The 22,976-nt window shown below is 52.6% G+C and overlaps 1 protein-coding gene and 3 long non-coding RNA genes across 4 annotated transcripts; 2 read left to right on the top strand and 2 right to left on the bottom strand.

Moving 5' to 3' along the window:
* Positions 1-3,644: 3,644 nt before the first annotated feature.
* LOC123478878 (uncharacterized) lies at positions 3,645-5,112 on the top strand. Its single transcript, XR_011650553.1, has 3 exons — positions 3,645-3,781; positions 4,213-4,366; positions 4,492-5,112. It is a non-coding gene; the product is annotated as an uncharacterized lncRNA (long non-coding RNA).
* Positions 5,113-6,733: 1,621 nt separating this feature from the next.
* LOC128779511 (uncharacterized) lies at positions 6,734-9,385 on the bottom strand. Its single transcript, XR_008425493.2, has 3 exons — positions 8,939-9,385; positions 7,824-7,978; positions 6,734-7,684 (listed from the first exon to the last, which is right to left on the bottom strand). It is a non-coding gene; the product is annotated as an uncharacterized lncRNA (long non-coding RNA).
* A 65-nt stretch (positions 9,386-9,450) lies between these two features.
* On the top strand, positions 9,451-17,017 carry PDCD2 (programmed cell death 2). Its single transcript, XM_053913617.2, has 6 exons — positions 9,451-9,827; positions 10,241-10,483; positions 10,793-10,924; positions 14,466-14,569; positions 15,553-15,666; positions 16,417-17,017. Exons 1-6 carry the CDS (start codon positions 9,563-9,565, stop codon positions 16,573-16,575), a joined length of 1,017 nt encoding a protein of 338 aa, XP_053769592.1. The 5' UTR covers positions 9,451-9,562; the 3' UTR covers positions 16,576-17,017.
* Positions 17,018-21,056: 4,039 nt separating this feature from the next.
* LOC123478876 (uncharacterized) lies at positions 21,057-22,859 on the bottom strand. The gene is made up of 3 exons (XR_006654283.2): positions 22,527-22,859; positions 22,030-22,119; positions 21,057-21,451 (listed from the first exon to the last, which is right to left on the bottom strand). It is a non-coding gene; the product is annotated as an uncharacterized lncRNA (long non-coding RNA).
* Between the last annotated feature and the right edge of the window lie 117 nt (positions 22,860-22,976).

Below are 22,976 nucleotides of genomic sequence, written 5' to 3'. Positions count from 1 at the left end.
GTGGTTCTCAACCAAAGGTGATTTCTGCCCCCAAGGGGGCTTGAGGCAATGTGCTGAGCCATTTTAGACTGTCCTGAGGGGAAGGGAAGCCAGGGTGTGGGCAGTGAATAGAGGTACAGGATGCTTATAAGCACCTACAATGCAGAGGACCATCCCCCAGGAGAATGAATTATGTGGCCAAAAAGGTCCATAGTGCTGAGAGTGACAAACCCTGCTCTGTATCCTGAAGACTCCCTTAGAATACAAACAGCATGTCCCTCTGCATCCTACATGGGAAATGCTGTCTTTCTTGGAACAGGCAGCATGGAAGCTGAAACTCAGAGAACAAAAAATGCCAGCCATCTTGCAAATATTGGGGAGAAGTGTCCCAAGTTGAGAAGACATCTGGAAAAGTTCAGGAGACAAAGGAAGATCTGACGACTTAGGAGACTGAGTTGCACTGTGATAAAACTGAGTCAGCATCTGAGGATCCCTGCTTCTTTCCATTTCTCATAAGTCACATTAATAACCGTTTCATAATGTCACTTAGAACAAAGAATCTTACTCTGTTAGATGCCAGAATTCACCATCTAAAGTTTTCCTCTTTGAAAACGTGGACATTTGCTACCTTGTGTGTTCCTCAGATTACCTCCCCAGGGCACATTCCCTGTAACAAAACACTTGAGATTTCTAGAACACCATGCTTGCTTCCAGGCTGTACAGTCCCTTAAAATGCTAAGAATGATGCTGCTCTTTTATTTAGTCATTAATATATCTAGGACTAACAAAAAGAATTTTTCTACCTCCTCACATTACCTCACATCTTTCTATTTCCCTTCAAGCTTTAACTATTTCTATGTCATATACAGCTACCAAAATGGAATAATCATTACTGCGGGAGAGCGAGTTTACCTTCATAACTCATGAGAATCAACGGAAAAGTATCACAAATGGAATTTAGTGCAGTGATGGGGAAATAACATGCAGAAATAAACATGTAGAAATGGTAAATTAAAGATACAATTTTTTAAGGACTCAATAGCAACAAAACAGGTTTAAAAAAAACCCTCGGAATACACTTAAAAATGATGTACAGGATCTGTATGAGCGAAATTGGAAACTGCTCCCCAATAACAGAAACTGTAACAAAGGAAAGCTATCTTGTTCTTGGATTAAAAATTGGGTATCATTGTATACCCACTTGCCAAAGTTGTCTATAAACATCATATAATCTAGATTAATATAGCAAAGTGGTACCACAGGAAGTGGTCCCTTAAATCGGGACCCAAGATGTGTACTCAGGAATAGTCTGGCCCCCCTTTTCTGCTCCCCACAGGGTGGCTGTATCTGCCCCCCAACTCCCTCACCTCATAGTCCCCACCCAGTTCACTTCCTGTCCCTGGATTGCAATGCTGGCCTAGTGTTAACCATGAGGACCACCTCATAACCACAAACACCTTCACCTGACAGCAGCTAACCTCCAGTCCCCGTAGTTGCTCATCTCTCCACCAGAGCTGCCAGCCCCTCACGCCCACCAGTCTAAATTTGCCTCCCACACAGCCCCACCCACATCTGTGGCCCCCTCTCACCTCCAGCCTATTCCCACCTTTGATATAAGCCCCGCCCCTCATCTGTAGGTTTGGTTTTTAGTGGTCCATTTACACCAAAACAGCCAGGAATCACGTATACATGAGGACATGCAGTTTAATGAAGAAATACATGAATAACATATACTTTATAGAATTAAAGACGACTCTGAAAAAGTTCAGCGAATAAAAGGACAAAATACAAACTGGGCGAAACTATGAATTAGCTAAAACATAAGGTGAAAATAGACTGAAAGTGAAAAAATGGGAGAAGATACACAGAATGGTGCAAAAGTAGGTTTACAGTTTTTCATATGGAAAATAATACCATAATTATTAAATAATAAGACAACAATAAACTTTGTTTCTCATACAACTCTAAACCTACTTTTGCCCCACCCTGTATTATGCAAACATAAACCATGTGAAAATTACATAATAACATGCAGGAGACTTCAAGGTAAAAAGCATGACTAGAGATGATGAGTACTTCCTATCAATAGGTTTAATTTACCAGGAAGATCCAAATTCACCATGTACTTAATATAAACAAATTATATAGAACAGAGACACAAAAAATAATTTATAATCATAATAGATTTAACAAACCTCTCTCATTAGGAATACAGCATTACGCTTTCAGAAACTAGACACCACCTCAAAAAATTCAGTAAGGGCATGAGAAACACCATGAGCAGCAAATTGGATTCAACATTCACAGATAACCGACTATACACAGCTTTTCCTGCTGACCGGCCCTGAGGTGTTATTCCCAAAATGGCCACGAGACGGCAGCAGAGATGCATGCTTGGAACATTTCTTTACATTGCCCACATTGTACTGGAGTTTTAGAAAACTTTCAAAGGATTGAAATTATATGAAGTATGTTTCTTGCTCTCACTGTAGCTAATCTATAAATCAATCATAAAAGTTAACAGGAAAGTTCTTACATTTAAGAGTTATGGAATACACTTCTAAATAAAAATCAAAATAAATCATAATTGGAGTTAAAAAAATAGGAATTAAATAGTAATAAAATAATACATCAAAAACCTATGGGAAAATGTAGTGATAAACCACACATTAAGGGGAAAGAGCTGAAAATTCATGAGTTTTGCATTCATATTACAAACCCAGAATAATAAATTGAATCCAGGAAAGTAGAAGAATGGAAATAGGCAAGGAGAGATGTCTGGATGGCTTTATACTTAAAACAATAGCTGTTATTACCTGTTTGGGTAGTATTTTGAATTAGTTTTTATTTTTCTGTATAATTTAAGTAAGCTTTCACACAAAGGCAGTCTCAGGTTGGGAGAAAAAAAAACTATGAGAGGAAAACTTGGCATAATTTATGAATAAAAATAACCTAGACTTCTCTGGTGACAACACCAGAGGCCTTTTCTCTGCTCACCCAGCCTGATCTCTGCACTCACAGGGGCCCATTTTCCAATGTGCGTTTCTTTGTGTGCAAATGCAGCCCAGCAGAGAGGAGATGACTGGACCAGACCACAAAGAGCAGAGAAACGCTGAGCAGCACAGGGTGACGGGGAACTTGCCCCGGGGCTGCCTCACTTCAGGGCCCCCTCACAACCATGATGCTTTCACAACTAAGCAGCAGCACCATTGGGCTGGCCCACAGAGGTGCTGCCTCATGATTCACCTGGAACAATACTGAGCTTCCTAACGGCCTTGCTGCGCTCACAGCCATTAGTATCAAAACGGAGCTATTTGCACTAAAGTTCCCTTCTTCCCCACACCCCAACTCCGGAACTCCTGCTGGCATTGAATTGGAGCCAATGACCATCACTTCGCAGATGCCAGATGCCACAGACAGACTCAGGACAGAACACAGGCCCTGGAGTCCAGAACCTGGACCCCAGACCAGACCCTGGCCCCCATACCAAAACTGACCCCACGACCAAAGCCAGGCCATGGACGTCCCGTGGCGCGTGGGGAACTGGCTCCCAGTCCCGGCTCCCTGCTGCCTGAGCCGGTTCCGGAACCTTCCTGTGCTTCCGAGGCGGAAATTTCTCCCTCAGCGCGCTCTTCCCGTTGGATGGAAGCAGGGGGACCGGGCTGCCCGGGACCAGCAGGGACGGCACCCCACGCCCGCTCCACGAAGGGTGGAGTTCCCGCACAGCGTGGAGCTCAGGCCGCGGCAGACCATGGGCACCACCTTCATTGGGAGAATCCGTGGCCTCACGCTCCGGACAGTGGTACTGGGTCCTCCCAGTGTCCCGGGTCCTCCAGACGCCGTGCAGGCCTGGGACCCGGCCGAGCAGGCCCCATGCACGGGACCCGGAGGGATGCGGACCTCGGCCCCAGGGCGCCCACTGCGGGGTTATGGGGACCAGGCACCGCAAAGGGGTGGTGGGAGCGGCTCCTCCGTCACAGCCGGCCTCGTCCTCAGGTCTGTGCTCTGAGACCGCCAGTATCCCGATCGCAGTGCCAGGGAGCTGGCTGGACATGAACCTCCTTCCTCCTCACTTCTCCACATTCTACCAAACATGCCACCGAGGGCTCAGCGAGCGGGACACAGCCCAGCGTTGGGGGCTGAGCCAGCGCCCCTACTGTTAACTGCTGCCGCTCCTGCGCGCTCAGAACACGGTGCGAACGGCTGCGTCCTTGTCGACTTTCCCTCTTCCAGGAAAGGAGTGCAGGCTGCGCTGCGCAGCACCCAGGACGGGCGGCCTCCGATGGGGAAAAGGCTGATGGAGATCTGGGAGGAGGAGGTCCAGCTGCACGCGCGCGCAGCAGCTGCGGAGCGAGGACGAGGGGACCCGCAGGAGCTCCCTGGACAGGTGGGCAGGTGGGCGGCAGCGGCGGGGCTACCACAGCCAACCCCGTGGCTCAGCCTTCGGTGCTCAGGCAATCAGCCCCCCGCCCCCCTAACAAAAGCGTGTCACCCCCGGATTCCATGTCGCAGGTGGAGACACCCCCCCACTGGAAACACAACCCATTTTAACTCAGCGTCTAATGCCAGCATTGAGTAAGTGGAGAGAGGAACACCCCAGGGTGCAATCCTCCCCTCCACCCCCCACTCCGTTCTCCAGCCCTCCCTCGGGCAGGTGGGTAGGGCAGGGTGGGGGTGGACTGGCCTCGGGCCGCCCGGCCCCCAGTCCGAGGAGACCCCAGGCTGGAGACTCTCCCACCAGTGCGGCTCCAGGCCTCCCGGGGTGGTGGCGAGGCTGCTGCCCGTCACACCCTTCTCTCGGGCAGCGGCTTCATGGGTGCAGCGTGCTGTGTGGTTTCCTCTTCAACTTTAATCTACTGGAGTGTGACACATACAAGGGCCCGGACCCACGGAGACACTGGGGGACGACCACAGGGTCAGGTGAAGACACACAGCCCAGGCTGCCGGCTCAGTGGGTCAGGCATCACGGCACAGAGCGCAGGGTCGCGGGCCCAGTCCCTGTCCTCGTCCGGACCTGCAGTGGGGCCAGTGCTTGTGCGGACGCGTGGCCCCTGGCTGGGGCTTGTACGGGAGGCAACTGACCCAGGCTTCTCTCACACGTCTCCCACACCTTCTCCGTCCCTTCACCTCTCTCTAAAAGCAAATAAAATTTTTTTTTAATTGTTACATAAATTAACCCATTTGTTACTGGCTAGCAGTGTTTCAAGTTGTGGAGCTCCTACTGGCCCTTTAGCCCCTTCCGTCTCCCTATGGCAGGCGTGACTGCCACAGCAGAGGTGTGCCGGAGGCCCAGGCACCGCCAGCGGCCGTCCCCACGCAGGAGCCGCAGTGCCAGGTCCCCACCGCTCGCCTCTTCATTGCGGTTTTGCCACAGAAGGAGCAAGTGTACTTGGCGTGCTGGCTGATCCCAACTTTCTTCACCATTTTCCTGAGGGAGGCGCCATAATGGGTGCCGTATTTACCGAGGATTCCAACTTAGAGCATTTAGCCATTTTGCCGCAAAGGATGTCGGACCCCAAGAGCCAAATAAATAAAATTCTTAAGAAGGGGCACAAACAGGGAAGAAAGAGGGGGAGGGAGCAGCTGGGAGGCACTGGGAGGTCTCAGAAGGTGGGTGGGGCTTTGCTCGGTGCCCGGGCAGCCCCGCGGGACCCAGGGGTGCGGCGGGGACCCCAAAGGGAACACGTGTAGACAGGGGCTGTCGGGCCAGACATGCCCGGGTACCTCATCCAGAGGACGCAGTGGTCCAGAACACCCAGACCCGGACCTCTTTGTGGGGGTCAGAACCTGAGCAGCACCTGGCGTCTTCCTCCTCCTCCTCCTGGCGGGACCCAAGCCTCCTTGCCCATAGACAGTCCCGTAGTGGCCACTGCGCAGGTCCCACGCCTCATGATGCTGAAGACTGAGAGGGTGGTGAGTGCACCAGGTGCACGGAGATGGGGCCGTGGCTAGCCGTTGCCACCCTCTGCCGGCTGTTGCCGGTTGCGGACCAAAGGGAAGGCTGACAAGCTGAGGCCCAGGAGGGAGTCTGGCCCTGGATGGCACTGGCCAAGGAGGAGGGGAAGCGAGTGGAGCCCTCGCCCGTGTGTGAGGCCCCAGATGCAGGACCTGGGCAGGAATGGCCTCTCCCGTGGGCCTGTTGTTGCTGGGGTCGTGCCCAGAGCAGAAGGGACAGCTCTGGGCTCAGCACAAAGGAAACACTTAACCCCAGGCTGCATGAAAGGTAGTGAGCTCCCCATCACCAGAGCAGGAAGGAGCCTCTAACAGCCAAGCCCCACATTTTACAAGTGAGACAGGGCAGACCCTGAGACACAGACGCGGGTGCTGAGATGCCCACCCCTCCGCGCCACCTTCACTGGACACACGTCTGGGAGAGCCCACCTACGGAGAGCCCGGGCAGAGGTGCTGCCTGGTTAGGCTGGGGGCCTGCCACCCCTAGCTGTGTGACCTTGACAAAGTGCAGCCGCTGTGCCTGAGCCTCTGGAAGCAGCTCTCCACCAAGGACAGAAGGGCGTCGGTGGACAAACACCCCGACTCCCCAGCTTTGCAGAGGCACCGCTAGGCCCACGCTGCACACAGGTTCCAAAGCCCCGTGGGATTCAGTGGCTGTTGTGCACACCAGCTCTCCACTGGGTAACAGGCTCTTCAGTCGCATCCTAAACCCACCAACTGCACTTGGCTCCCTGCCTCAGGAGAGGCAGCAAGTTACATAACTCCTTAGGACTCAGCACCTGTGGATGGGAGAATTCAGAGAGTTGACAGAAAGTGCTCACAACGAACAATACTTGGCAGTATCCTTGTTTAATGAAAAACAGGGAGGTAAAGAAAACTCCATCATATAAAACTCCACCTGCTCAGCAAACACAAACACCAGGTTGAAAATGATCTTTGTGGCACAAACCAGCGTCTGCCATGCCCGCTCAGCTGGATCGCAGGACACGAGCAGGTCCCTCTGGTCTCTCTGGGGCTCCTTGCAGCAGTGTCCATGGGGCACAGAATGTCAACAAGGTGCCTGGACACGTTTACTCCAGGCACCCCGCCCGTAATAGGAGCCCCCCGTCTAACAGAGCTGGCGGCACTTGTCACCACACGACAACAACCATTTCTCGCGTCACACCCCCCCCAGTGGACTACGCCAAGGTCCTGCCTCGAGCCGACCTCCTGAGGCTCTGAGAATGACGGGCACCTCTGGCAAATGCCCATCCTTCCAGAACCTCCACTTCCCATCAGTTTCCCAGGACTCGCAGGCATTCCTGTTGATTTGCTAACTTTGAGGCTCAGCATCCAATCTGGCAGCTGGTCCCAGGACTGGGCAGGACATGGGCGGCCAAGTGACTAGGTGGACAAAATATGCCTTGGGCAACGTGACAGGGGCTGCAGGCTGCACAGCTGTGGACCGATGAAGCGGCCCCTGGCTTGTTCACAAACCAAGGTGCCCAGGAACCTCCCCATCGCTGTAGGAGCCTGCCATGGGCACAGGGGCCCAGAGCCCTCCACTCCCAGGGGATGTGCTGAGCCTGGGGGAGTGTTGGGAGCAGAGGCCCAGACTCTGGAATACCAGGGCTCTCTGCATGTCTTGGAAAACTGCAAGCCTGGATGCCCTCCAGGACGAGGCATTTTGCAGACACGGTTAAGGCCCAGTCCTCACCTGCAGACCTCAGCAACGCGATGTCACACACCTAGGAAGCACTCACGCAGGTGGGCCCTGTGGAGAGTATAGCACCACTTGGGGCCTGGCTTAAGCATTGCTGGGCACGGGATGGGGGAATAGTGAGACGCCAAAGGGTGCCAGGGAGGCCACAGGAAGGCAGGGGACTGGGGCCCTCGGGGATCGGGGCACAGACCTGTCTCCATCCACAATGGCAGCCACAGCAGGTGCTGGCCACGTGGGCCTCACCACGCTCCTCCTGGCCATGACACTGCTTCCGGTGTCCACACGGGCGGCAGGTGAGAGACAGGCCACTTCACTGCCCAGGTCATCCCTGAGGGGATCTGTGGCCTGTTCCAGGGAGAGAAAGGGCTTCCAGCTTTCTCCTCCCCTCTGTCACTGGCTACAGATGGGGCGCTCCGGGGAGCTCCCTGGGAGGAATGAGCTCTGAGGGCTGTGAGTGGCCATGTGTCCAGGACAAAAGGAAACAGGGGTGGCAGCAAGGCGCAAGGGCAGCCCGAAAAGAGGATCTGGAGGGGCCTCAACCCCCACGGTCCCCGTGAGGAGAACGTCACTGGCAAGTATGCCAAAGGCTTTGTGCTCAGCTCCCCAGCAGGGCCGCCAGCAGGGGGACGGGACACTCGGACTCCCAGGAGCCCAATGGCCACGGCGGGGCAGAGGCTGCCCTGTGCTGGAGGACGCCCCCCCCCACCCCCCACCATGGAGGAGCTGCTCCCAGGTTTGGGCTCTAGCTGGAGAGCAGTGGATGGCTCCAAGGACTGGGGGTGGGGGTCAGAGGGGATATCAGGGTCCCTTTCCTCCAGGCATTTAATGGACTATATGAATCCTAACCCTAAAGCCCGGCCCTGTGGAGAGCAGGACCAATAAAATGCCGTTGGCCTCGTCAGTACAGCACAAAGCATATAAAACAAAGTGGAGTCACTCATGTCAACCAAGAGGGCTGCGTCAGCTGTGACACTCTGGTTCAAGAGGGAAACGACCCGAGTCACACCAGACACATCTGGCAAGGAGACACCCCTACAATGTCTGCACCCCAGGTCAGAGCAGCCGTGACCGTGGAGTGGGACCACCCACAGAGAGGCTCCTGGAGAAACTCCACACTCGCCGTCAGGGGAGCCAAGACGTTTATCGAAAAGACCCAGAAGGGTGGAGTCCACCACTGTCAAGGGTATATAACAGGCAGGCTCCAGACCACTGCGGAGACAGCCGAGCCCACACACTGGAGTGCTGCTCCACGCCATGCGGGGCTCCCCTGGCATCGGCAGCTGCAGGCTCTGCCCTGCCACCCACCTGGCTCCGCACTCCCTTGCCCACCGTGCTGTCTCCCTGACCCACAGACGGCGACTCTGGGACTCGGTTCGTTATCCTCCACTGATCGCTGTGGGCGCGTGTTGTATTCTCTTAGCTGGTTGGCGCGGGAGTAGGACAGCAACGTGTGCTGATGTTCTACTGGAAGGGAACCTGCATTCGGTGACAGCTGAGTGAAGAGCACAGTTACACCGTGCGACTCTCCTCCAGTCCTGGGTGCCGGGCTGCTCCACAGGAAGCGCACTGAGCTGCTGCCCCGCTGACTCACAGAACAGACTGTATAGAGGCCTACACGCGAGACACGCCCCTAGCCCTAAACCCTAACCTTCACCCTTTAACCCTAGGCTCTGGTCCTTAAAACCCTCCGTAACCCTCCCCTTGCGTCCGCAACCTTCCGCTCCCTCCCGGCTCATCCCGCGCCAGGCAGCGTGGCCCCGCGCGGCTGTGAGTTCCTGAGCTTACAGAACCGGGGGCCGCGCCCCGCCCAGTCACGAGACCGGAAGTTAGTCCGGCTGGTCTGGTCGCCCAATCGCCCTGGTCCTCACGCTGGGGCCTAGTTCCGCCTTCCGGCCGGTGGGGCAGCGTCGGCACTGTGCTCCGCCTGCCATGGCGGTGGAGCTGGGTTTCGTAGAGGCGGTGCCGGCGTGGCGTCTGTGCAGCGAGCAGTTCCCCAGCAAAGTGGGCGGGCGGCCGGCGTGGCTGGGCGAGGCCGGGCTGCCGGGGCCCGCGGAGCTGGCGTGCGCACGCTGCGGCCGGCCGCTCGCCTTCCTGCTGCAGCTGTACGCGCCCCTGGCTGGCCGCGCTGACGCCTTCCACCGCGGCCTGTTCCTCTTCTGTTGCCGGGAGCCGCCCTGTTGCTCGGGCCTGCGCGGTGAGCGCGGGGACGGGGCGCGGGCGGGGGGGGGGGGGGGGGGGGGGGGGAGGGGGCGGGCCGCTTCCCTGGCATCTGCATCCCGCCCCCGGCACTTTCCGGCCCCGGCTTTTTTGAAACCCGTGCCTAGGCTGCGTGATTTTGTCGATTTAGAGAATGCTGGGTCCCAGCAGCTTTTCCGCAGTTTTACCGTCTGTTATTCTCCTTATTAACATAACTTGAGCAAGCTTCAGAGACTTGAAGACTTTGTTGTTCCACTTTTTTTTGTTTTCTCTCCTTTCGGAAAATAAGCTCCCGGAAAGCAAAACCGCCTTGTTTGTAAGAGACGAGTGTCTTGTCTGTCCTGAGTGATATGGTGGTTCATATATTTGAATTGACATATTATTTATTTAAAGTATTATGGTTTTTCTCAGTTTTTAGAAATCAGCTACCCCGGGAAAATGACTTTTACTCACATGAGCCACCCGCTGAAGAGCCCCCGCCGGAGACGGGAGAACTTGTGCGCCTCCAGCTCAGGTCCGGGCCGTGGCTCTGCAGGGTGTGCGGCTGCTTGGGCCCCAAGACCTGCTCCGGGTGCCACCGCGCGCGCTACTGCAGCAGGGACCACCAGACCCTGGACTGGAGAGCCGGGCACAGGCAGGCCTGTGGAAAGGCAGGTGAGCCCCCCTTCAGATGTCTGAATTTTAGCTTGGTTTCGTGCCGTCTCTCCACCCAGGTCTCTTATCTCGTGGAGAAAAGTTAAAGTCAGAAAAGTTCTAATACTTTCCCCAAGTTTGGTAGCAACATCTGTGTGATAGAAGAGAAGGGACACTTAGTTACAACCTGTAACCTGAACAGCTGGAGCCTGGGGCATTCACTTACTAGGAGAAATTGTTACTATGTGAAATGTACTTTAGAAGTAGGAGAGTCGACCATCTTCAAAACTGAATCATCACTAGTAGTGCTGGTTACCTTTTGTGTTTCAGATAATTCGGACAATACAGTTCCAGACCACAGCTTCCTTTTTCCTGAATTTGAAATTGTCATAGAAACAGAAGATGAGATTACACCTGAAGTGCTGGAGAGGGAAGACGAGTCGGAGGTTACAGGGAGCATGGGTAAGGAGTCCGTTGGGGAACTTTACGTGCTAAGTAACGAAACATAATGCTGGAAACAAAGGGCTCAGTGTGTCAAGGCGAGGTACTGAGAGGAGAAAAGTCAGCTCACTTTAGAGGCTGCAACGTGGAATTCTTATATATCGCCTCATTTGACAGCATCCTCCCTGTACCTCCCACCTTGGCACATGTCAGGTGCCTTCTGGTTCCATAAAAACACGAGTGAGTGTCCTGCCGGTCACTGCGTGGGACCGCATGAACGCTAGAAAACAGGTGAGGCCGTCTGGGTCCCAGATCTGCTCTTCAGGTCAAAGTGCTGGTGGCGGGGCACTTCCATAGTGAGTGTCTCTTTCTTTTTTAAATTTTTAAAAGATACTTAATTATCTTTTTAGAGTGGGCAAGAGGGAGAGGAACATCGATGTGCCTCTTGCACACCCCCAACCAGGGACCTGGCCTACAACCCAGCCATTAGCCCTCGCAGGAATTGAACTGGCGACCTTTCAGTTCACAGGCTGATGCTCAGTCCCCTGAGCCACACCAGCCGGGGCCGAGGTGGGCTTCTCTTTCCTCTGGCCGGTTTAGACACAGACTTGGTCAGTTCTCTAGAGCTGACTGTATTTCGGTGCCTCTGCTGATCATACACCCCAGAGACTGACTGGCCGCCAGCATGTACTTCTTCACTGTGCACGGAGAGCTTTTGTGCGGGGTCCCATGAAAATCACAGTAAATTAGCAGCTGCATCCCATTGTGTGTGGCCGTGTAACTGACCCTGTCGTTCAGTTTCACAACTGGAGTTTGAGCTCACGTCTCATTGACCATAGTACTCGAGCTCTTACCTGCTACGAGGTTAGATTTCAGGGTAGAGTGTAGACTTACCAGTCTGTAGTTCATGCTAAAGACATCAGCAGTATGCTTCAATAATTGTCACAAACACTGACTCCTGCTAGGGATAGCTGTGGTACAAGGACCCTGGTCCCAGGAGCTGAGAGCACAGAGAAAGGAGCTGGCAGGTCCTAGTGAGCATGGCAGGTGAGCACTGGACCAGCTGGGGCGAGAAATGTGAGGCCCAAGGAGATTGGAAGAAAGAGTCCAGACAGGTTAAGGGCAGCAGGGCTAAGAGGGACGGTTGCTAAGTGTCCTGTCGTGGGCTGGGCCCAGCCATCCTGAGCCCAGGACTTGGGTCTGTTGTTTATTTTTTTATTTTTAAATTGTATTTTATTGTTTATGCTCTTACAGTTGTCCCAGTTTTCCCCGTTAGCCACCCTGCCCACACCTCAGGCAGTCCCCACACCATTGTCCATGTCCGTGGGTCATGCGTCTAAGTTCTTTGGCTGCACTGTTCCCTGTGCTGGACTGTACGTCCCATGGCTGTTCTGTAACAACGAATTTGTACTTCTCAACCCCCTCACCTCTTTGCCCATTCCCCCACACCTGCTCTCATCTGGCAGCCATCAAAACGTCCTCAGTATCTGTGATTCTGTCTCTGTTATGCTTATTTTATTTTTCAGATTCAGTTGTTGATAGATATGTATTTATTGACAACTTTATTCATAGCTTTGATCTCCTTAAAGAAAACCCTTTAAGATTTCATATAATAATTGGTTTGATGTTGATGAATTCCATTAGCCTGTTTTTATCTGGGAAGCTCTTTATTTGCACTTCCATTCTGAACGACAGCTTTGCTGGGAAGAGTAATCTAGGTTGTAGGTCCCTGCTTTTCATCTCTTTGAATACTTCTTGCCAGTCCCTTCTGGCCTGCGAGCTTTCTTTTTTGAGAAATTACCTGACAGTCTTATGGGAACTCCCCTGTAGGTAACTAACTGCTTTTCTCTCGCTGTTTTTAAGATTCTCTCTTTATCTTTAACCTCTGGCATTTAAATTTGATGTGTTTTGGCGTGGGCCTTTTTGCAACCATTTTGTTTGGGATTCTCTGTGCAAATTAGGAAAGTTTTCTTTCGTTATTTTTTCAAATAAGTTTTCAATTTCTTGCGCTCTCTCTTTTCCTCCTGGCACCCTTATGATGCAAATGTTGGGAAACTTGAAGTTGTCCCACAGGTTGCTTACACTATCCTCTTTTTTCTTTTTCTTTTTTCTTCTTGTTCTGATTGGTGGTTTTTTTGATTCCTTATGTTCCAAATCATTGACTTGATTCTTGGTTTCATCTACTCTACCATTACTTCCCTGAAAATTGTTATTTCAATTAGTGTGTCCTTCGTTTCTGACTGGGTCTTTTTTATGCTGCTGAGGTCCTCACTAAGTTCCCTGAGCATCTTTGTAACCAGTGTTTTGAACTCTGCATCTGATAGATTGCTTATCTCCATTTTGTTTAGCTCTTTTTCTGGAATTGTGATCTGTTCTTTCATTCGGGCCATGTTTCTCTGTCTCCTCACTTTGGCAGCCTCCCTGTGTTTGTTTCCATGTAGTAGGTACAGCTGCTTGGACTCCGTGTCTTGGTGGCATGGCCTAATGCAGTAGGTGTCCTGTAGGGTCCAGTGGCACAGCCTCCCCATCACCCAAGCTGGGTCCTTGAGGTGTGGGCTGAGTACACCCTCCTGTTGTACTTGAGCTTTGATTTCTGTTGTCAAGTCCAGGGTCAGCCACTGCCTGTGTTCTGTTCAGGATCACACAGCAAAAGCTACCAAGTGATCTGCAGGTGACTGTTACTTGTGCTGGGCTTGCAGGTACCCAAGTGAGGCCACGCTGTGAACCATGGCCGCTGCTCCTGGTGCTGGCCCTGTGGCTCTGCAGGGGAGGGCTTGGAAAAGGAACTGCAGCCTCTGCCAGCACCCACCCCCCACCCCAGGGCAGGGCAGTTCAGTTCCTCCCTGTACATCCCTGATACCTTTCCATTTGCTGCCCCACCACTGGAGCTCAGACGGCATGAGTCTGAGTAAGTCCGTGTGTGGGTTCTTTAAGGGGAACTGCTTGGGACTCCAGAAGTTTCTGTCTTCCACAGCCTCAGTCCCCGCTGGTTTTTGTAGCCAGAAGTTAGGAGACTTCTCTTCCTGGCACTGGGACCCTGGGCTGGGGGGCCTGGTGTGGGGCCAGGACTCCTCGCTCCCAAGATATCCCTCCCAATTTTTATCCCCACACTTGGGTGTGGGGCCAGCCTGTTCCGCATCTGTGCCCCTCCTACCAGTCATGACGTGGTTTCTTCTTGAATTCTGTAGTTGGAGGCCTTCCATGAGCTCAGTTTCTGACGGTTCCAAATGATGGCTTTCTGTAGTTCAGCTGCAGGTGTGCTGTGGTTGTGGGAGGAGGCAAGCCATGTTGGCCTGCGCCACCATCTCGACTGGACTTGCGTGTGTTCTTTTAAGTCTGAAGCTTTCCTGAAGAGCAGCACTCACTAGGAGCCTGCGCAGTAACTTACGGTTCGTGGGGACCTGGAGATCCGGATGGTCTCACAGCAGCGACAGGAAGAAGTTCGGCCTATCTGGTTCGACACTTGACTGGTGGTTTAACACTGCCCGCCCTCAGCCTGTCTGAGCTGTCGGCGCGTGGGGTGGTGCCTGTCTGCGTAACGGTCATGTTGCTGGTTTTTCAGCTGAAGCACCAGAGGAAGAACTGGATTCCATGGCAAAACAGGAATCCAGGGAAGATAAAATTTTCCAGAAGTTTAAAGCTAGAATAGCCCTGGAACCTGAACAGGTAAAGTGGAGCACATTGCTCACCCTCGTGTTCTCGTGAGGGGTTATCTCGGGTGCGGTCCCCAGAAGAGGTCCCGGCACTGCAGCCGCTGGCACAGAGGCAGGTGTCTGTGCGGCGCTGCTCCTGTCCTGGGCGCTGAAGGCGTGGCCGTCAGGCTGCGTGCCATGCGGGGCTTGTTTTCTGAGGGCAGTGTCGAGTCGGGGTGTTGAGTGCGACACGTGGGAAAACAGAAGGGAAAGATACCCTTCCCAATTTCCTAACAAGGCCCTCTGGCTTGTAAAACCAGCACAAGATGTTAACACCAGCACACTGGTTGTGTGGGAAGAGCCCCGGATCCCGGCGTTGCGCTGTGCCGTCTGCTGTGGTCGCAGCGACAGTGAGAGGAACTGGGGTGGCTGTGGGCTCAGGGCGAAGCTCAGCACGTTCCCCTGCTCATGTCTGTTCCTCCCCTTCCCACCCTCCCTGTGAGTGGCAGTCACGGCAGGAAACTCAGCTGGAGTTTCAGGTCCCATGAGTTGGTCACTGGGTCCAGTCAACACGCGGGGGTCGGGGGCTCTGTGCAGCAGAACACGAGCCCCCCTCGGCCGCTGTGTGAGACCTTACTGTGACGTCCCATGTGATGTTGGTCCCTTTGAAACTGTTGGCCTGAGTCCCATACGTCTGTGGGACCACAGACCGCTGCGTTCGGATTCAGAACCTGGTAATGAGTGCACAGGTCTGTTAGTCCGCTCACAAAACAGTCATAGGTTGAGGTTCGAACCCTGTCATCAGCTAAGAAATGTGCTTCCTCTGGCCTGCGGTCCATAAGTGGAAACGCCAGCTTCAGTGACCTGGAGTAGGTGTTCACTGTGACAGGAGGCTGGGGGGATGGCGGTGGGGGGTGGGGAGGGCCCACCTTTCAGAGGAGTACCATCCAGTGTGGGAGCAAACGGGGCATCTCCGGTGAGATGTGGGAGGTTGGAACATGACCTAATTGATTTTAGGTTCTCAGATATGGCAGGGGGATCGCCCCCATTTGGATCTCCGGTGAAAGTATCCCCCGAGAAGAGGATGTTCCAGATTGCCCCTGTGGTGCCAAGAGAATATTTGAGTTCCAGGTATGACCTTAAACAGGAGCTGTTTTACTCCAAATACACTGCTTCGCGGATTTAAATTGCAGAACTTGTCCAAAGTCACATGTGCGCGGGGTCTGTATGCTGTTAGGGAAGTTGTCTTACTGTGAAAATCAGTAGTTTCCTGCCCCCTCAGGGCTTAACATTGGTCTTTTACTGCTTTATCTGGTAGTTATTTCCATCCCTAAATGATACAGTGTTTCCGGTATTTGTCAGTGTGCTCGTGTGCAGACACACCGACTGCCTTCCACGGCAGCGAGGCTCCCGGGTTTCGCCCTTGCCAGCCCTCAGACCCCGCCCACCTCCTGGTGCAGGCTCCGCTACTGTTAGTGTCTCTGTTGTTAGCGCTGTAGTTTCAAACCCTACACCTCCTTCCATCGGTCAGGGTCTGGTGCTGTGCTTTGGGAGAGGAGCGTTTCAGAACTTCACTCTGTTAGTCTTGTTTGTAGATTCGTTAAGAAAACAAGTGGATGGAAGCACGAATGTGTTGTCTAAGGGAACTGTGAGCATGACAGTCATTTTGGGGTTGGGTGGAAATCTTCAACTGTGGACTCACTAACCTTACACAGTGACAGGTGACATGTGTTCCTTGGGGTAGAAAAGGGGAAATCCAGCACCGACTGGTTCTTGGTCCCGAAGCCTGTGATGCGAGGCGAGGGCGGTGCTTGCACGCAGTTTCACGTTGTTGGCGGCTCCTCGCCCGAGGCGGCTCCCTGACTGCGTCCTCCCTCGCAGGTCATGCCTCAGCTGCTCAACCACCTCAAGGCCGACAGACTGGGCAGGAGTGTGGACTGGGGCGTCCTGGCCGTCTTCACCTGCGCCGAGAGCTGCAGCCTGGGCGCGGGCTACACCGAGGAGTTTGTGTGGAGGCAGGATGTGACAGCTGCACCCTGAGAGCCGCCTGGCACAGCCCTCAGAACCTATGATCTCAGACCTGCACATCCACTAAGCAGGTTTCGTGAGGGAGAGAAATGGAAACGTTTCAGGGATTGCTGGCCTTGTGTAAACATCGGTGGAACGGAAACGTCCAGTGACGGGGTGACCCGACGTTTGGCGGGTCTGTCCAGGGGGAGGCTGTGGGGTCTCGCTGATGCAGACCTGTATGCGCAGCACATGAGGTGCGGGTCTGCGCGGGCATCTTGAACCGGGGTGCCGTCACGTGTGGCGTTCCTGCTAGAGCTGTGTGTTCAAGGACACACTTGTACATGTGTATGTGCACGGAAGTAAATCTGGAAAGGTACACACTAGGTGTGAAGGTTACCAGAACGGCGTGCTGTGTGAAATGAACTGTTCACCTGTATGTATTTTTCTTCAATAAAGATGGGTCATATGCCTAATTAAGTCAAAACATCACTCAGATCATTTCCCCTGGAATTTATAGAGTAAAAGAGAAAAATACTTGGGTAAAACTCCAAAAGGCTTGTCTGATAACTAGGCAGTTCTCACAGGCACTGGTGCACACGGAAGCCCAGAGCGTGAGGCAAAGCCTGGCCCCACTGGCCGGTGAGCACATGGATGGGATGCCCAGTGTTCTCAGGTGGCAGCAGAGTTGGCAGATGAGGGAACCGATTAATAATCAGACAACCCGACTTTGAAGAGAAGCCCTGCCTCGCAGCCGACCTTGCTTAGCCAGTGGCTCTGCTCACACACAAGACCACCAGGCACGGCACTGGCCGGCCTTGCACATCTCCCACCACTGTGCTGGGGAAAGAACCAGAGTACGGATGCAGGCGTTGCCATCGAAGTGTCCCTGAGTCAGCCCAGGGGTGGTCCCATCAAGCCTAGGAGGTCAGCTTTCAGGTACACCTGTTTACACAAGTATCGCCTGAGTCTGTGCTGGACTCACTTGAACCACTCGAAGGCTCCTGCCAGCCCCTAGTGGTTTACAATTATCTTCTCATTTCCAGTTCTCTCCACGCCAGTGCTGCCTGCTCAGCCCCAAGGCAAACCTGGAGGCACTGCCGTTGGCCAGTGCGTGCAAACCAACGGTGACTGCCTCGTCTCGTGGTCACTTCAGTCCTCACTGGGTCAGGTTCTCCCACACACGGCCCACTGCACCTGAGGTGCACTGCCACCATAAGTCGTCGCGGAAGCCGCACCATCTGCTACTGTTGCCACTTGGCTGTTTCACTGTATTTATATCGGAAAGTCCGTATCGTGTGAAAGTACGTGTAACTCATAAAAGTGTGCACCTAAACACGGTCAAACAGCACCATATGGAAGACTAGTATGGACCTCCCACGGGGAGACAGTCCAACACAACTTTGAAAGAGAGAAAGGTTCTGAGGCTGGGGGAGGGGCATTAAGTCTGAGAATCACTCCTGAGTGGTGGTAGAGACCGTAGCTACAGGAGGACACACTGAAAGTTCTCATCAGCTGGTGGCAAGAGTCACACACTTGGTAGGAAGTTCCGTGGCTTCTGGAAAACTGGACACGTGGGGCCTCATATCCCAAATTAAGATAATTCTTGGAGTCAGTAGACTGCTACAGATTTTTTCAGCAAATTTCATTAAGGTCTGCCTATTTGGACACACAAAGTGTGGACAGCCCTGGCTGGTGGCGCTCAGTGGACTGAGCGCTGGCCTGCAAACCAAAGGGTCGCCAGTTCGACTCCCCGTCAGGGCACATGCCCAGGTTACAGGCCAGGCCCCAGTAGAGGGTACTTGCGAGGCAACCACACATTGATGTTTCCCTTCCTCTTTTTCTCTGGCCCTTCCCCTCTCTCTAAAATTAAATAAATACAATAATAAAAAAAAGACGGGACATTCTCACAGGCACATTGACGGTGAGCATTCACAGGGCCTCCCACTGGACAGACTGGGGGACAGACTAGTCCGAGTCACCAGAAATAAAACATCACAGCACTGATCTCCCACCATGTTAAAGAATAGCACCTATCAAATTTCCTGAAAAGGAAGTAAATTGGTCCCATTCATAATAGCGTGAAAAACAACACACTCAGGGATAAGTGTAACTGAAGTGAAAGACCTCTGAAAACTACAAGACACTGGTGAAATAAATTGAAGACAAAGAAATGGAAAAGTGTTGTGTTCCTGGATTGAAAGAATGTTGTTAAAGTGTTACTACCCACCCTGACCGGTGTGGCTCAGCGCGCTGGGTGTCATTCTGCAAACAGAAAGGTCGCCAGTTGATTCCTGGTCGGGGCACAGGCCTGGGTCAGGCGCTCCTGCAAGAGGCAACCAATCAGTTTCTCTTGCACATCAAAGTTTCTCTCCCTCTCTTTTTCCCTCCCTTCCCCCCCCTCTAAAATTAAATAAAATCTTTTTTTAAAAAAGTTACTACCAAAGCCATCTATAGCTTCAGTGCCATCTCTAGCAATATTCCAGTGGCAATTTTTTACAGGAGAAAAACCGCAAATTTTATGTGGGTCCACAAAATCCCCTGAATAGCCAAAGCAGTCCTGAGAAGGAATGAAGCAGGGCTATCACACTTCGCTTTCAAGCTATGCTCTGGATTAACTGTCATCAAAACAGCACGGCACTGGCATGAAAACAGACACTTAGATCGATGGCACAGAAGTAAAAGCCCAGAGACGAAGCCGCATACACACTCTCCAATACGTGGCAAGGGCTCCAGGGAGACTCGATAGAGAAAACACAGTCTTGTCAACACATGGTGCCGGGACCACGGGATGTTCACAAGCTCACGACTGAAACCACCTGTCTTACACCGCTCACAAACATTACCTTCAAATAGATTACAGACTTCACGTGCCACCTGACACCAGGCAACTCCTGGAGGGAAACGGGAATACAGGCTCCTTGAAGTGGGTGCTGGTGACGCGTTTCCGGACACGACCCGAAGCACAAGCAACGAAACAAGTGGGACTACGTGCAACTAAACAGCTCCTGCGCAGGAAAAGGAAAGTCGCCCTGCAGAACAGGAAGACTGCTGGCAAACCGGGTGTCTGATAAGGGGCTAATACCCGCACTATGTAAAGGGCTCACACAACACCGTAGCGAAAACACAGTATTAGCACCGTGGAAAACTGACAAACTCAATCAAGATCAACCTCAGAGACGACTCCAAAAACATGTCTGACAGCTCGTGGTGGTCAGTGGGCACTGGGCAGCCAGTCAGGTGGAGGGGCCATTTCCCGCAAATTGTTAGTCCCACACAAGGGGGACATCTGGTAATAACCCCACGTGGAGAATTCTTCCTGTCACTTGCAGAGTTTTGAATTATCTTTTCAAAATTCACTCCAAGACTATTGTTTCCATTTGGAGGGTTTCAGGGTATTTAATTGCCCTTTAGAACACATTTTTAAAGCAAAGAATGAACACAATCTTTATAGAGATGAGCTGTGGGGGCCCTTTGGAAGCACGGGGTCTGGCACGGGGGAGGGTCTGTTGGAAGATCAAACCACCAGGCCGTGGAGGCACAGGCATCCCCACCCTGCGGCTACCACATCAGGGCTGCAGAGAGAAGGCGCATCTCCAGCTCTCTGTGTGCGCTTGGTCCCATGGCTCACCAGTCAGGCCAGTGGGGGGCAGGACGCAGACGACACGGCCTTTGTCCTCCTTGCACACGCATGCACACACACACACACACACACACATTCTCTGCTCAGCCTCCTCCTCCGGCCAGTGTCAAAAATGCAGTTGCCGCGAGGCCATACGCCCCGAGTGTGCCCATGTCACCTCACAAAGTTGCTGCTTCACCAGTGAGCCCAGCCGTCCCCAAGTAGCTCTACCAGCTGGATGAAACCCTACCTCCGTCACCCAAGTGAGAGCGAGATCTCACAGCTGGTGTCACCCGTCTGGCATGGCTACCTTCTGGGGGGCCCCTCCCAGGCCTGAGAACAGGTTTGGACGGGGTTCAGAGCAGAGCTTGTCATGCCTCGTTGAAGACACAGTCACTCTAGAAAACCAAACTCACATCGCGACACGTGTTTCAAACGGCCTTGGACCCCCCGCGCCACCAGCAGTGTGGGCTGTGAACTCTCAGAGGGCTGCCGGCTGTTTATCTTCCGTCTGCAGCAGGGTGAGTACAGCGACTGAGAGTAACCTCATGTCCGCAGTCTCAGAGTTAAAAGTTCGGCTACTGTGGTGTGCATGTTTATTTCCTTTTTCTAATTGTTTGTTTAACAGGTTTCACCAGTGTATTGGTCTGGGGTGGCATAACAATTAGAAAAGACAAACGGGTCTTTTATGAGGTTTGACAGGTGCTGATCCACAGGATCCACAGGATCACCTGCAAGGTGGGCCGTGTCCTGACCCCACCCAACCTTCAGCGTCACCCCCTGGCACTCCCCTGCTCCCCCAGGAAACAGTGGGCTTTCAAAACTGCAGGTGCCCTCCTCCCCAACAACACCCCTCCCACCTGCGCATCCATCCAGCCCAGCCTCTCTTGAGTCAGGACCCTTGGTTGCAAATGACACAACTCTAGTCACTTAAACAGCAAGAGACTGACAGACACAAATGGAGCTGGCTCAGACTCCACAGGCTCCTGGGACACGGGTAACTTCGAAGCGTGTTCCCTCTTCACCCCGCACCCCTCCTTTCTCTGGTCAGACTCACCTACTGCCCCAGCCTGCCCAGCCAGCTGAACACAACACAGATGTCTCCCTTGGGTTCCGGAGGAAATCACCCCAGAAAGGAGTCTCCTTGTTCTCAGTTGGACCAATTATGTGGCCTGGGAAAAGGGACATTCTCTGCTGTCCACCTTCCTCCCTTCTCCTTGATAAAGTCTGAAGTGAAACCTTGGTGTCTTTGTCTCCTGGTCTTTAGGGCCCCACCTTCCCTTTTACCTGCAGGAAAAGAAGTCAAGACACTCTGTCCCCCAGGAGGTCTGGCATGTCCACCACTTTCACTGCTGGAGGGAAAGGTGCACCTGTTCTCTGCAGGGCCTTTTGTAACTGAACTTACTGGGGTGGCATCGGTGAATAAAATCACACAGGTTTCATTTCAGGTGTGCAATTCTACAACACATCATCTGCATGTTGAATTGTGTGTTCACCACCCTGAGCCAAGCCTCCTTCCACCACCACTCATCCCCCTTCACTCTCCCCTCCCTGCCCTCCTCTCTTTCCCTGGTGATCACCACACTGTCGCCTGTGTCTGTGAGGGTTTTCTTCCTTAATCCTGTCGCCTCTCCACCCCACCCTTCCCCTCTGACAGCTGTTAGTCTGGGCTCCAGTCCCTGCAGGTTGGAGGGCCCCTCCCTCCAACAGCCTGGGAGTGACTCCCTAAGCATCTCCTCTAATAAACTGAGGTTTAAAAAAAATAGCAACTATATCAAAAATATATAATGTGAAATACTATCTCATGCAACTTAGTTACCTCTAGACATGTTGAGACATTGAGAAACACTGTAACTGTTTCTCACCCAGTTAGTGCTTCTGAGACCTTCGCTTGGTGTCTCCGCCCAGCCATACAGCACAGCCCCATACTTTCTGGTTTCTGGTCTCAGCACTTTCTGACAGTTTAGAAAGCACAGAAAGAAAAATACATTGTAACGCTTTTGATCATCACGGTGGTGGTAAGGTTCCGATACTCTGTGATTGGTGTGTGTAACAGGATAAAATGGATTATGAGACATTTTAACTCACTGTTTTTTTTTAAATTAATAATTTTTGTGTAAAAGATAACATATAGAATTGGTTAAGCAGAACCCCAGTAGTACTAGATTTGAACTGGGCAGTATGAACTCATGAGGTTTTTTATCTTGAAAACTTTTGAAATGTATCACTTCAAAAGTATTCCAATGAATATGAGAAAAAGTGAAACGATTACACTTTCATCATTTGCAACCTCCTAACAAATCAGTGATAGGTCAAAGGGAAGAGAGTCAACCAAACGTTGATTCCTAATGAAAGGACACACCATGAGTCGTGACAAAGGGACAGGGGTCTCTGCCGGAGAGGCAGACGGGCTGTTCCGAGTCGCGTCTGCAGATGGTAAAGCACACTCAGAGACCCCACCAGCCAAGTGGCCTGAAAAGAGATGGAGGGGAAACTTCAGGAGTAAAACAGATATAAAAACCTATCAAATTTTTAAAAATGGAAGACTGACCTCTACCAGGATGGTGGTTGTTTTAGGGGGAGGGAAGGAGCTGGCCTGGAGCAGGAGAGATCTGCGGGGCGCCAGGCTCAGTGCTGGCAGCCAGGTCTGGCCATTCTCAGGCTGTGCATCTGGGGACAGGAGGAGCTCAGTACACAAACACGATCAACACACACTTGAAGAGCAACCTCACATTTTCAGACAGTGCTTCCACTTTCATTGCAACGTACAATGAAATGCTGATCGAAACAAAACACAGGCACACACTGAAGT

Source organism: Desmodus rotundus, chromosome 11 (genome assembly GCF_022682495.2).
Source record: "Desmodus rotundus isolate HL8 chromosome 11, HLdesRot8A.1, whole genome shotgun sequence".
Taxonomy (NCBI): Eukaryota; Metazoa; Chordata; class Mammalia; order Chiroptera; family Phyllostomidae; genus Desmodus; species Desmodus rotundus.
Note: the sequence above shows the minus strand (reverse complement) of the source record. Positions and strands in the feature narration are given on the sequence as shown.